The 14834-nt window shown below is 39.3% G+C and overlaps 1 protein-coding gene across 1 annotated transcript in view; it reads left to right on the top strand.

Moving 5' to 3' along the window:
- The window catches only part of SLC6A1 (solute carrier family 6 member 1), a 144107-nt gene that overhangs the window by 124462 nt on the left and 4811 nt on the right, over positions 1–14834 (top strand). The window contains exons 10-13 of the mRNA XM_063426929.1: positions 2149–2261; positions 9314–9445; positions 13174–13276; positions 14009–14109. Of these exons, the coding sequence (XP_063282999.1) occupies positions 2149–2261; positions 9314–9445; positions 13174–13276; positions 14009–14109 (449 nt within the window). The remainder of the gene's footprint in view (positions 1–2148; positions 2262–9313; positions 9446–13173; positions 13277–14008; positions 14110–14834) is intronic.

Raw genomic sequence — 14834 nt, forward strand, 5'->3', positions numbered from 1 at the left:
ATGACATGTTATATTAATTATATCATGAATCACTCCAACCACCATGATCAGTTAAATGATTGTAAGTGGTCATGGTGGTAGGAGCATGTATGTGCAGTGTTTCAGCTTGAAACCACAAATGTGGTGCCCCTGGGGTCCTTAATTGCAAAGCACTGGTAAAAATAGAAAGTTTATAGGCTTCTATGCTTTCCATTTCAGGGGATCATTGTCAGGTGAATCCACAATTTTCACAATATTGATGTAATTAATCACAAATGGCATAGAACATTTGTCTTATTGATTCAAATATGTATAATCTTGTGTGTGAACATTAAATTGGGTGATGGCATACATAGACCAACCATAAGAATGATTTTGGTAGCTATCATGAAACATTTTCTTTGCATATATTGTAATATACAGTTATGCTCAAAGGTTTGCAAACCCTTGGAGAATTAATAATATATGTACCATTTTAAAAGAAAACATGAGGCAGCAAGTATTAATATAATCGAGCCACTCTGGGGAGATCTCTATAGCTGCCCATTCGTCTTGGCCTCCAGGTCATGCAAAGTCTTTGGTCGTCTTTTGAGATTTCCACAGAATAGCTTGATAATACAGTTAAAGGACCACTATAGGCACCCAGACCACTTCAGCTCAATGAAGTGGTCTGGGAGCCAGGTCCATCTAGGGTTAACGCTGCAGCTGTAAACATAGCAGTTTCAGAGAACAAGTTTGTTTCCCTGGCACTATAGTGGTCCTTTAACAGGAGATTGTGATGGCCACTCCAGAAACTTCACCTTTTTTCTGCTTCAACCACTGGAGGGTCAACTTGGCCTTGTTTAGTGTCATTGTCATGCTGTAAAGTCTAAGAGCGTTCCATGCACAGCTTTCATGCAGAAGAATGTACATTATCTGTCAGTATTTTCTTATGACATGCTGCATTCATCTTGCCATCAATTTTTACAAGATTCCCTGTGCCTTTAGAGCTTGCACACCCCAAAACATCACTGAACCACCATCATGCTTCACAGTGGGAATGGCATTCTTTTCACTATAGACCTTATTGACCCCTCTCCAAACATAGCGGTTATGGTTGTGACAATATCTCTATTTTGGTCTCGTCACTCCAAATTAGTGTGCCAGAAGATGGGAGGCATGTCAATGTGTTGTCAGGCTAATTGTAACTGAGTTTTTTTGTGGCATTGATGCAGTAAAGGTTTTTTTCTGGCAACTCGACCATGCAGCTTATTTTTGTTCAAGTATCCTTGTATTCTGCTCCTTGAAATAACCACACCATCTTTTTCCAGAGCAGCCTGTATTTCTCCTGAGGTTAACTGTGTTTTTTTTGGATCCCGAACAATTCTGGCAGTTGTGACTAAAATCTTTCTTGGTCTACCTGACCTTGGCTTGGTATCAAGAGATCCCCACATTTTCCACTTATTAATAAGTGATTGAACAGTACTGACTCACATTTTCAAGGCTTTGGATATCTTTTTATATCCTTTTTATATTTATAAGGTTCCATTATCTTGTTCCGCAGGTTTTTTTAACTGTTCTTTTCTGTTCTCTTCTGCTCCCCATGGCTCAGTATCTAGCCTGCTCAGTGCATCCACGTGAGAGCTAACAATTTCATTGACTATTTATACACAGACATTAATTGCAATTTAAAAAGCCACAGGTGTGGGAAACTAACCTTTAATTGCCATTGTAACCTGTGTGTGTCACCTTGTGTGTCTGTAACAAGGCCAAACATTCAAGGAAACTTTTGATCAGGGCAATTTGGGTGATTTCTGTTATCATCATGATTTAAAAAGGAGCCAACTATGTTATAATAAATGGCTGCATATGATCCCTATCCTTCAATAAAATAAATTTGTAAATGTATTTTTATTTTTTGTGCGTAATCAGTCATATTTTCAAAATCCATGTCAAAACGTCACAATTTCTGCCAGGGTATGCAAACTTTTGAGCACAACTGTATGTTAATATTTACTGCTTTGCGGAGCTGTAATGGCCATAACAAATTAATGTAAAGAGATGTTCAGACAACAGCCTGATTTGTGCTGCTTAGAGGAGTGGCATCAAGGATCTTGGTTATAAAACTAAATAAAAGGATCAATGCAACCACATCCGGAATGTAATTTTATTTTATTTTCTATTCACTAGGTCCTGGATTAGCATTTTTGGCATATCCTGAAGCAGTAACGCAGCTGCCGATATCACCCCTATGGGCAATTCTCTTCTTCTCCATGTTACTGATGCTTGGAATTGATAGTCAGGTAATGTCACATCTCTATTCTAGCAACATATGTTTTCCTTTCTTAGTTATTTAGAAATAATAATTGAAGAAAATGCAAGGCCAGCGATATTTGCAAAAGTCTTAACAAAGGGGGCTTCACGTTACCCTTGGAATAAGACTTTAATTTGGTAGGCAAGGTATCTTTTGAACATGAGCTGATTGCAAGGGTTGATTTCTACCAAGATGGTGTGGCTCGGAAACATTGCTAATATGATATACAGTTGAGGATTATACATCTTAAATCATAATTTAAAAGAACAGTAAAAAAAAAATGCTAATCTCTATAGCCAAATGTAGCAGCTATGTTGCCAGAAGAGCCCTGGCTGTACAATTCATGTACAATGTACATTTGTTTTCCAGCAGGGAGGACCCAACTGGTAAACAAACTTACATTGTATAGCAATTTGCCAGCAATTGTATAAAGATAGCACAGAAGGGAACCAGGCATGCCAATGAGATAATTTACATTATAGGTGTGGCATGTCGTTGTGAAAAGTTTGTGTCTTCCCAGAGTATGTCTGCGCCTGTCTGACAGGAAGCAATGCAGGGCAACCAATCAGGCATGATCATGCAAAAACCACTACTGACATGCTTGCCTATGGGTAGGAATGCACTGAAGACGCTTTTGCTCTGCTGAGCATGAAAAGAAACAATATAACCACCACAACATCTTAGCTTAATAAAGTGGTTCTGGTGCATAGATCATTAGTTCTGCCATTTAGGAGCTAAATCTTTGTTTCTCCATTGGTTGAGACTCCTTAAACACTTCCTGAAAAAGAGTAAAAAATGGGTCGCAAGAGAATACTGAGAACGGGCAGCAACTGAAATAGCCTGCCCTTCGGTCGGTCACCGCTCAGTTCTCAAGCTGTTTTTTGCTCATCTTGTGCCATTACAGAGAGAACTTCTCTGAAACATATCAGACTGGTCCCACCCATACGGGCAGTCCAGAATAAGAGTCAAATTCCTGAAAAAGAGTCAAATTCCTTTATTGCTCAGTATGTTTAATTTAGAATTTTTGATATCCTGCACTTTTAATTGCCTGCTATAGTGTGCAACAGCATCCTGTGTGATTAAATGGATTTTTTTTAGAGCAAGAGATTCAAATGTATAAAGAAAACACACTCTGCTGTATTTCTTTTTTTTTTTTTTTGAGTCAGTTAGGGGAGGTGTAGCTAGGGCTGCATAAGCAGAAACAAAAGTGATTTAACACATATATGGCAGAGAATTGAGCACTGAGACTGCGGGGCATGATCTATACACTAAAACTGCTTTATTAAGCTAAAGTTATTATGTTGCTTAGAGTGTGTGTACCTTTGAATTTCCAATTCCCTGAGGAATTCTTGGTAATTCACAGTTTAGAATATATATGTGCATGTATTTAAAGTGTCTTAACTCTCTAAAAGCACAAATGTGAGCCTAACAGGGTTACATTTCATGCAAAGAAGACATGTAATTTGACTGCACTTATGTCTATGTATGTATATATTTATTTATTTATATTCTACAATTTGTGGTTAAATCCCTAAAAGTCAGGTTTATATTTTGCCATATTGAAATTCTGTATGTATGTTTAGGCTAAATAAAAAGTAGGCCAAGCTATGCCTCAGCAATGTAAGGAAATAATATATTTTAATTAATGCATTTTATACCAAAAAAAAATTTGGACCGGATGACTGAAACATCTACATACAACTGTATAAAATATACATAAACAAAAACCCAAACTAATCTTTTTCTAAATGCTTCAAAGAGTCACAATTGTATGATGAAATGTATTTTTGGAGAAACTAGGAAATCAGTTGTGCTGAGTATCAACTGACAAGGTAAAATGTAGAACTTAGGTGACCTGCAGGGAAAGAGTAATGGATGTCTCAATTTAGTTTGACATTTAAAAAGGAATCTCCCGGGACATGACCTAGGCTTCAATGGCACTAGATGTGAAGCTCCTTTGCTCCTCTGCTGTGTGGAATATTACAGTTTGGTTATCAAAGCTACTCTTACCGTGATAAGCTTGATTGCACAGGATTGCACACAGGAATGACAGGATTGCAAATTGCTATTTTAAAAAATAAATTTACCACCTCTTCAAATCTTGGTGCTTCCCCTCTGGCAGTTTCCAACCAAGTTGGCATGAAGAAGGCCCTGTCACATGCTTCTAGCTCCAATCTTTCACTCCATGCCATCTCCCACAATGGAAATCTCAGTACTGAGAATGCTTGACGAGTTCAAGTTTTCTTTAAAAGGGGGCTTAAATAAATTGGCCACAGACATATATACAAGTACTGGAGGAACGTACAGCACACTTAGAAGACAAGTAGAAGAGATCATAACAGCCCACAACATCTTATCAGATGCATATAATGACAGAGGCTAGACTGCATTGCCTAGAAACTAAACTGGTAGACAACGATGATAGGATCAGACAAAATAACATGGATGTTAAACAAGTGGACCTGCCAGAGTTTGTCCACCGGCTTCTCCAAGCTTTACTGTCTGACAACAGACCAAGACTAAACTGGGTGCATCAAATACCAATGCCCTAATATCTTCCAACATGTCTCCCAGTGGGACACAGTCACCAGAATCCACAATTGCCACATAAAAGAACAGCTGATGAAAGCTTTACACAAGTTTGATGGCTTCACGGGATACCTTGCTGGAATACAGCAATATTTGGATCAGTCACCAGTGTCAGGGTTCTTATCTGAGATGGGAGTCTGTAGCGCAGATATGTTTGCTCACCCTTGCAGAGAGACACAGTCCAAATAGCCACCTGGACTGTGAATCTGTGCACACAGGCTGTGCAGGAAAGGTGATTCAAATGCAGTACTGACAAGGAAAACAAACAGCAGGATAGTCAAGGGATAGCCGAAGTCAAAGAATGCCAGAGGTCAGGATTAACAAAGTGTAGCCAAAGTCAAGGGATGCCAGAGATCAGGATAAACTAAGACGTTTATCCGGGGTCAAATGGAGAATACGTTCAAGAGACTGGAACACGGAAACTGAACACATAAAACAAAGTCAAATACTTGATAAAGTTCCTAGGGTCGAGGCTGTGTTTATATACCATGCTGATGACTTATCTGAGTCAGGTGAAGCACAACCATAGACAAAGTCCAGCCCCCAGTGCTGCAGACAAGCCAGGATGAACATTACTAGAATAGGTCCAAGGACTAGGAACTGCTAAAAGGTAGATAGCAGGCCCAGGACAGTAAAGTAACCAGGTTCAAATCCCCTGTTGGATACTTATGGGGTGACCACAGCTGGCTGTCTGGATGTCACGGTGAGAACTGTGACATCAAGACCAGTGACCCTTGCTGAATGGAGAGCCTTTGGACCCATCAGGAAGGCACTGAAGGAAACACATATTATTTATAAGTGGAACTTACCAACAAGACTTCTGATTTGGAAGAACGGAGTGGAAAATACTGTGCGTACTTTTGAAGATGCCTGTCAACTGTCAATATTCCCAAGAGAAAACCAGAAACAGACTTGTTGGGTGCTTCTGCCTACCCACTGTGAATTGGCAAGGACTGGAAGAGAGTTACCAGTAGCAGATGACTGTGGCTAGAATGGGTTGATATTGCATATCAGCCAACAATTCTAGTGTGGCTTAAAAAGTTTGGTTTCAGAGCAGTGTTGCTCCTCAGTTCTTTAATTATTTCCCCTTATGCTCAGAGAATGCTGGATTTCTCTACTGTACCTATATAGGTCATTAAAGGGGATGACACAAACTTTATTTTAGTTTGCAAATTCAACTCAATATCCCCAACAACAGTCACAGCTGCTGTACTATCAACTAATAACTATACAGATGTTTGGAGGGCACTACACACTGAAGTAGAATCTATATTCCACTCTTCTGCCTTTAATACATACTTCAAGATTGACAAAAACTTTTTTTTTATGAGAACCTCTTCTATACACTATAGTCTTAGACCATGGCTGTAGGCATCAATACTTGGTCTGACCATACCCTGGCGTGTGAACGAGCATGTACTTATGGACCAACGCAACATACCTAATTTGCAGGTGGAATTGGAAATCAATTTTGCTTCTAATGATACTCCTTCCAAAGCCTTTACCTCATTGTGGTTAGCCCACAAAACCTTTATAAGAGGTGTGCTTATTATCACACTAGTTTCAAAAAAGCAACACAAGTGCATAAATATGTAGCTTTAACCAAACAATAGTAGCTCTTTATAACAACTTCTAGGGCAAATAGTATGAAAGCTCAAATACACCAGCTGGAATTAACTAAAACTTCCAATTATCTCAGGAGACTAAAACACAAATACTTTGCACAGGGTACAGATGGCTATCAATTAAAACAGATGGCTATGAAGATTGCATATATCAACTCCGCCCGGGGAACTAATCTTTTAAACCTCACTTTTTTTGTGAGGAGGAATTTGCTAACTATTATGGCAAGTTATACAATCTTAAAAAATAAACCCAACATCTCTATGCCATTGGAGCTGTATATTCATGTGTTTTTAGGCTCAGTTTCCTAGCCAACTCTATCAGCAGCAGAGTGCAGTGGTCGGAGTGGCCACTTTACAGCTGACACCTCACAAAGGCTGTTGCTGCCTTGCAGCCTTATACATTTTTGGATCATGATGATCTCCCATTCTCCTACTACGATACCTTTCAAAAAACTTTACATCCTTATCTGGTACAGCTATTTAACTATTGCTATGCTTCTGGTTCTCTACTGGAGGAAATGCTTTCAGCCCATATAGTGATCCTGTGTAAGACGGAAAAAACGTCTACCATATGCTCAAATTTTAGGTCTATTTTCGTATTTCGTATATTTCGTAAAAATGTTAGCCAATAGATGCTGCAAACTCTGATCCATTATGATCAATCAGGATTTGTTAAGTTGCGTACAGGCTCCGATAACTAAAAAGAGGCTGTTAAATTTCATCAGTCATCCTTACACATCAAACACTAGTGGCATACTGCTGGCACTAGACATGGAAAAAACCTTTGACAAGCTCAGTTGCTGATAAATGTGTCTAATTCTTAAAAAAATTGGATTCCCACAATAATTCATCATAGGTGTCATGGTCTTTATAACACTCCCTCAACAAGGGTTTTTAATGCAAGCGTTAACGTCTCTCGATCCCCTATAACAAATGGAATAAGGCAGGGGTGCCTACTTTCCCCACTCTAGTTCATCCTAGTCCTTGAACCCTTGCAGAAAAACTGCAACACACCCTGATATCACTGGGGTGAGAGGGGAGACAGAAGAGCATAAACTATCCTTTTATGCTGATATTATACTATTACTATACTACTTATGGACCTTTTGAATGATTTTGACATATTATCATATTATAATTATAATTCAATTCTAATTAAACAAATTAAACACTAGGACTATCCTCTAGTTCAATCCACACCTTAGCTGCCATCCCCTTTCAGTGGCGAAGTGATTATATCACTTATTGTAAAAAGTGGATAACACCCATTACCATACTTTACAAAAATAAACCTGTACATATGATTGATAAATTCCGACAAGACTTTTGTGGTTTAAAAAAACAGGATCTGAACATGGGCGAAGCATATAAAATACATTAAGATAATGCTCCTACCACAAATGCTCTATCTTTTTTGGATGCTAGCCACAGACTTCTCAAAAACCTTTTCTGTACAGCTGTGATTTGTCTTTTTCATATGAGAAGGGAAGGGGGCTTGTATCACAGCATTTTTACTGCATATTTCAGAAGGGGAATGGGGAGGTATGGGGGTGCCACATATTCACATGTACTATAAAGCTGCAATTCTGGCTAAAGTGATAACTTTACATGCATCTTGGACATGAAACAAAGAAAATACTGTATCACTATCCCGACTATATTCCCAACCACAAGCTTGTATGTAAAAACGTGGGATAAACGTGGGATATTTTCTGTCTAAATTAGGAGACCCCACAAAATGTAAAACCTTAGCACCTCTAGCATCACAGTTAAATCATAAACTTTGACATCAGATTGATAACACATCAACAGGTAAAGTCGATCAAGTAAACAGGTTAGGGCGATCAAAGAAGCTATATTCGAACGTTCCTGCTCCCTCCTTTGAGGGATTTTCCCCCCTTACTTTTTGTTGCTTATTTTGTGTTTATTATGTTTTATGAAATATATGTATTGAAACTTGCTCAATAAAATACAAGTCTTATAAAAAGAATCTCCAGATTATTTATTTAGTTAATAAAGAATTAATAATGTATTATTTTACAATAGATTACTGCAGCAGATCCTCTTTTGTAATTGCTTTTGTGTAGAATAATATAGTAAAGAAGGGGGTCTTAATTGCATAAAATCTGCTTGCAGCATACTTGCAACATCACATTATATTGCTGAATAATATGTAGCCCCCTGATAATTCACTGTGCCTGCCTTTATTTACTTCTAATGAAACAAATTCATCTGAAAGTTGAGTCATCATACTTACTGACATTTCTATAGTCTTAGTCTTCTGTAGGGCTCCCTAGATGCCAAACCCAAAATGCCAAAATAACTGCTATGAACCCCTAAAGTTTCCAAAAAGTTCCTGAAACAAAGACAAGAAGACAAGACAGGTAGAAAAAACTGGTTAGCAAGAAGAACAAACTCTGATTCATGACCTACATTATAAACTATGTTTTGGGTTACAATTTGAATTACCATATTTGTTTTGTGTCACACAATTTAGACTATGATGAAGAGAACTGGAAATTTAAGCTAATCCAAAAATAGTTTTAATATTACCTAAAAAAAAAAAATGCATGTTTGCTTAATAACAAAATACAAATAATGTCTTTGAAAAGTATAATTGCAAATTCATGGATCTAATTTTTTTTTTTATTGTTGCGTTATAGTTTAATATTATGTGGAATCAGGATGAGTATCTTAAATATTGAATAACAAGTTTATTCAAATGTAAGATAAGATTTGCTATGAATAAGTAGGATACCATCCTAATCTATATTACTCTTGTTTGAGCATTGACATGTGACTCACACTCTGTCGTCTAATTTTACAGTTCTGTACTGTGGAAGGGTTTATCACAGCCCTTGTGGATGAATTTCCCAAAGTGTTACGTACTCGAAGAGAAATATTCATCGCAATTGTGTGTGTGGTATCCTATCTGATTGGACTTTCTAATATAACGCAGGTAAACAGAACTAATAGTCAACCATTTCATTAAATCAAATACCCAACTGTATCCTTCTCAGTCATTCTATGGACTTGAAAATACATCTTGAAAATACATCAGTGCACTAAAAGAAACATGTGAAATAGTCAGACACTGTTAAAGGTACAGCTAAATGTAGTTGTTCTGGTGAACATAGTCAGTCCCTGTATGCTTTTTTGCTGTAAACGCTGTCTTTTCAGAGAAAAGGCAGTGTTTATATTACTGATTATGGACACCTCCAGTGGCAGTCACTCAGACGTCCACTTAATGTGCTTCCTGTGTTCAGCGTCTTCACGGTCTGCATGAAGACGCTGAACTTTCCTCATAGAGAATAATTTCCCCATTATTTTCATTGCATTTCTGTGAGAAAATGCTGCTTGGTCTAGCACAAAGTTTTGCTGCGCATGCACCATAGCTTCCCATTGCTTCCCTATAGGAAAGCATTGGATTGGCTGAAATCGCTAATTTTGGTGTTCGCAGCCAAGGAGGAGTGGGTGCGGAGCCAGCTACTAGGAGACCCATGCGGTGCTGAAAAAAAGGTTTATTCAGTGGGGAGCAAGTAGAAGCCAGCTACCAGAGGCGGCTCTCTAATTATGTGGTTCTAATCCCCCTAATTAGAGAGCTGCCTCTGGTAGCTGGCTTCTACTTGCTCCCCACTGAAGGAGGCTTGCCCGGTATGCCGCCGGGTGCGAGGCCACTCCTGGCTGCCCGACCAGCCATCAGACACTGATCTGCAGCTCCGCAGTGAGTAGAGCTGCAGACTATGTGTCTCGCCGAGAACTGGTCAATCAGAGCGTTGCAGCGGATTACCACGGCAACGCTCTGATGGTCTCGTGAGTTACATGGTCTGCAGACCGGAAGTAATGGCCACCGGACCACCAGGGAATAAAGGGTATGTTGTCTCCCCCCTCTCCCCATCAGACCCCCCTCCCCCAGAATCAGCTCCCCTCAATATCACCCCCCTTCCTCAGCATCACCCCCCCCTCCCTCTCACATCACCCCCTCACCATCAGCCCCCCTCCCTTACCATCAGCCCCCTCCCTCTCACATCACCCCCTCACCATCACCCCCTCCCTCACCATTACCCCCACTCTTAGCATCACCCCCCTCCCTCAACATCAGACCCCCTCCCTCTCACATCAACCCCCTCACCATCAGCCCCCCTCCCTTACCATCAGCCCCCTCCCTCACCATCACCCCCACCCTTAGCATCACCCTCCTCCCTCAACTTCAAAACCCATCCCTCTCACATCACCCCCCTTCTTACATCACCTCCCTCTCTCACATCACCTCCCTCTCACCATCACCCCTCCCCACACATCACCTCCCTCTCCCTGTCACCATCAACCCCCTCCCTCAACATCAGCCTCCCTCCCTCTCACATCACCCCCTTACCCTCACATCACCTCCTCACCATCAATATCAACCCCCCCAACATCAACTTCATCTCACCATCACACCCACACCATAACCTCCCTCTCCCTCTCACCATCACCCGCCTCTCCCTCTCATCACCCGCATCTCTCTCTCATCACCCCCTCACACCATCACCCCCTTCCCTCTCACCATCACCCCCACCCTCTCACATTACCCCCCTCTCACATCACCCCCCTGCCTCTCACCATCACCCCTCAATACACACAACACACTTCAAGCAGATACCCCATACACATAGGGTCCCAGACAAATATGCAAACAATTCTCACAGAGACATACATTCACACACACACACACAAGGATACTCTCTGTCAGACAAACTCTCAGGCACATACACAGGTAACCGTGCATCAATGTGTATATGTGACAGTGTGCATGCATTGCAACTCTATTTTTTTTCACTTTTTTGTTAGTGGGGCCTCATGTTTAAGTTTCACCTAAGGCTTCATAAAGTCTAGAGCCGCCTCTGTCAGCTACCTAAATAGTGTTTTAACACTGTAGTGTCAGGAACGCATGTTTGTATCCCTGACACTATAGTATCCCTTTAAGCACAATCTAGATGTTGTCCTTTAATTATTTTTTTTCATCTATACATTTATATAAGCTGTGCCTACTGAGTCTGTATTATATTAAAATATAGATCCCAATAACATAATTATATTTCCAAATGTAGGTTATGTTTTCTTTTACCAAAAAATATGAAATGTTAAGACAATAATAGCAAGCAATACAATCTCATTCTGTATCTATCACTAGGTTGACTAGGCCTAAAGCAGAAAATTGTGGCAGAATATCTGCAATCATGCTTTTTTTAAATAAAATAAAAATCTGAAGCGGCCACCAACTTTCCTGCTTCCTGAGAAAGTTCCCCTATGTGGATGTGACAGTACTGTAGTACATCCTGGGTTAATCCCCAGCACCATCTCATGGTATAGCTGGGATATGAGACTAAATTCTTACACAACAGGGGCCAACTCCAAATACCATAATCTATCCACAGACAGCTGGCCTCTGGCAAGAGTCAGCAACACATCACTCCCATCACTTGCAGTCAGCCCTACGATAAGTGGACAGTTTAAAATATCCAGCGTGAAATTAGTGTCAGTGAGCTTGTTTGTAGAAGTATTTTAGTTAGCTTGTTTGTGTCAAAGCTTGTGAGAACACGTGTGTATGTGTGCTAATGCTCACTATATAATTTAATTTGTCCCTCAAAGGATCAACATTTTCATTTAGAAGTATTTATCAATGTGTTATGCAATACGCATATACAAGCCTAGGGCAGTAAATATCCTAAACACACAATGGATAGTTATTTTAAAGGGTTACTTCAACCATTGGAACCACTGCCGCCTGCTGTAGTGGTTATGATGTGAGGAGTACTGCAGCCCATTATCTGATAATGGAGCAAACCATTTTGGAACAGTTTGCTCCTTTACCTGGGTCCCACTACTGGTCTCCTTGTCTCCTTTGTAAGCAGGTTTATGACATCCGGCTACTTCAGACCTGCAGAAGCCGGACGCTAGATCTGCCACTGATCACCTAAGTGCTCTCAGCTAATAAATTGGCATCTGTGCATAAAAATAAACACAAAGTGGATATTTCCAGGCTGGCTAATGACTCCCCAATTACACTGCTGGAAGTGGATTTACACCTCTGGTAGCAGAATGGTCAAAGACCGGGTGAACAGCTTTTCATAGCGACTCCAGGAACCATGACTACTTCAAATCACTGAAGTGGTCATGGTGCTTGGAGTAACCCTTTAATCAATGTGCACAGTGGTTACTCCATTGCCTAAGAGAACCCATTACTCATAGAGTGAGACTTCTTGCTCAGGAATCTATAGCTGTATATACAGGTGATACTTGAAATGTATATACAAATGTAGATACAGGCAATACTTATTGAGTGCATCTAATATTCTAATTTACTGAGATTGTGGATATGGGGCTTTCATGAGCTGTAAGCCATAATCATCGCACTTATGACAAATCACGGCTTGAACTATCTTGCTCTGCATGTAATGCGTCTATCTCATGTATTAGTTTCCCCTTTTACGTTGCATTACTGAAAGAAATGAACTTTTGCACGATATTCTAATTTTTCGAGTATCACCTGTAGCTTGTATTCGTTTAAATGAGGAATTGATGAGTATGAATGAATCTGATGCTACACACACCAGAATGATCAGTGGTCGGCCAAAGGATGTTACTTTTTGATACTTTCCTACAAATTGTGATACATTTTATTTATTATATTTATTCATACTATAGGGAGGGATCTATGTCTTCAAGCTCTTTGACTACTATTCAGCCAGTGGGATGAGTCTTCTTTTCCTCGTATTCTTTGAGTGTATCTCTATCTCCTGGTGTTACGGTAAGTCAGTTTAGTTGTAAAACATATTTAGCAAATTGACTTGTGATTACCACTGACAATCAGTGTATTAAGAGTCAAGTAAAGGACTGCAAGCTTTCAAACATTTTATTCATGAAAAGCAGTGGTTTTGTGTATTCATTGTTGTTTCTATGCAAACATACGCTTCCTTGTTCTTCTCACTAACATTTATTGATACTATTTACTAAAGGGGCGTTTAATATATATCATATATTGTATTATAATGCTCTAAAATGACAAATATTCATTTGATTTATTTGGGTGAGGCTCCTTATTTAGGAGGTCCCCCTAGAATAGCACCTGTTTGTACCTTAATAAATCTTGCTTTTAATTATATCTTTATATATATAAAGGAATAATAAGCTATACTCTATGTCTGTCCCTAAGCTAGCACATTTGGAGATCATGCTATTAGTTCATAAAACTATTGCCTTTTCTGTCCATCAACACTGGTAATAATGTTTCTAACTCTCAGAGACTCATAAATTAGGCACTAAATGAAAACTCAAGTGTTGGTGAGAGGGAATATTGGGATATTGGTGCACAGTCTCATAGTTATTCCTAATGTTTATTAGGAATACTGTTTACTGTTGTCACATACAAACACACACACACACACACACATATTTATAACATCAAAAAAACAAAATTAAGAAGAATGTTTTGTTTGTTACGTCTAGACTCTAAATACATTTCTCTTCTTCTTTTTTTCAGGAGTCAACAAGTTTTATGACAATATTGAGGAAATGGTCGGCTACAGACCTTGCCTATGGTGGAAACTCTGCTGGTCTTTTTTCACACCTATTGTTGTTGCTGTAAGAGTTAAAAGAATTTACATATTTTCAGATACTATTTTCAATGTGTTTTTACATATATATTAATATCGTTTTGCATCTCTAACATTATAGACTAATTGCTCTTCTATATGAAATAAGTAATTTGAGTTTTGAGTTTTAAAAGCTATGGGAACTATAGGGAATCTACAATCCTGCTAAGTGACCCACTTTTTAAAATTCTGTCTCAGATTTCTTCTTTATATTTAATCCCCAATATTTCCCTACTAGTTTAAATAACACTGAATTAAATTGTTTAATTTTGTTCAGATTATTCTTAGATTATTCTGTTGCATACAACAGAGATAGATTGCTGAAAGAGAAATATATATATCCATAAGCAGCTTGCGAGTTAAAGGAAAACTCTAAGCACCAATAACCACTAAAGTGCACTGTGGATGTCATGAGGCCAGGATTGCCTTTGATACCCCTCCCAGCCCTATTATTAGCAGCTAAACCATTTTTGAGTGATTTGACTTCTTACTTAGGATCCACCAAACTCTGCTCCCAATCTCCAGTTTTAAACGTACAGAATTCCTGCTTAAGAGCGTATGGTACATCTCCCAAGCTAGGCCATGCAGTGCAAGGTAGCTCATTGACTAAACGTGACAGCTGTCTGCTCTCAGCCAATGAGGAAAACCCTTTGTCGCCAAGCTTAGCTTAGCTTAGATTTTCCAGCTCTGTGAAGTCTGTAGAGGTAAGGAGCA

The sequence above is a fragment of the Pelobates fuscus genome, chromosome 7 (genome assembly GCF_036172605.1).
Source record: "Pelobates fuscus isolate aPelFus1 chromosome 7, aPelFus1.pri, whole genome shotgun sequence".
NCBI classification, from domain to species: domain Eukaryota; kingdom Metazoa; phylum Chordata; class Amphibia; order Anura; family Pelobatidae; genus Pelobates; species Pelobates fuscus.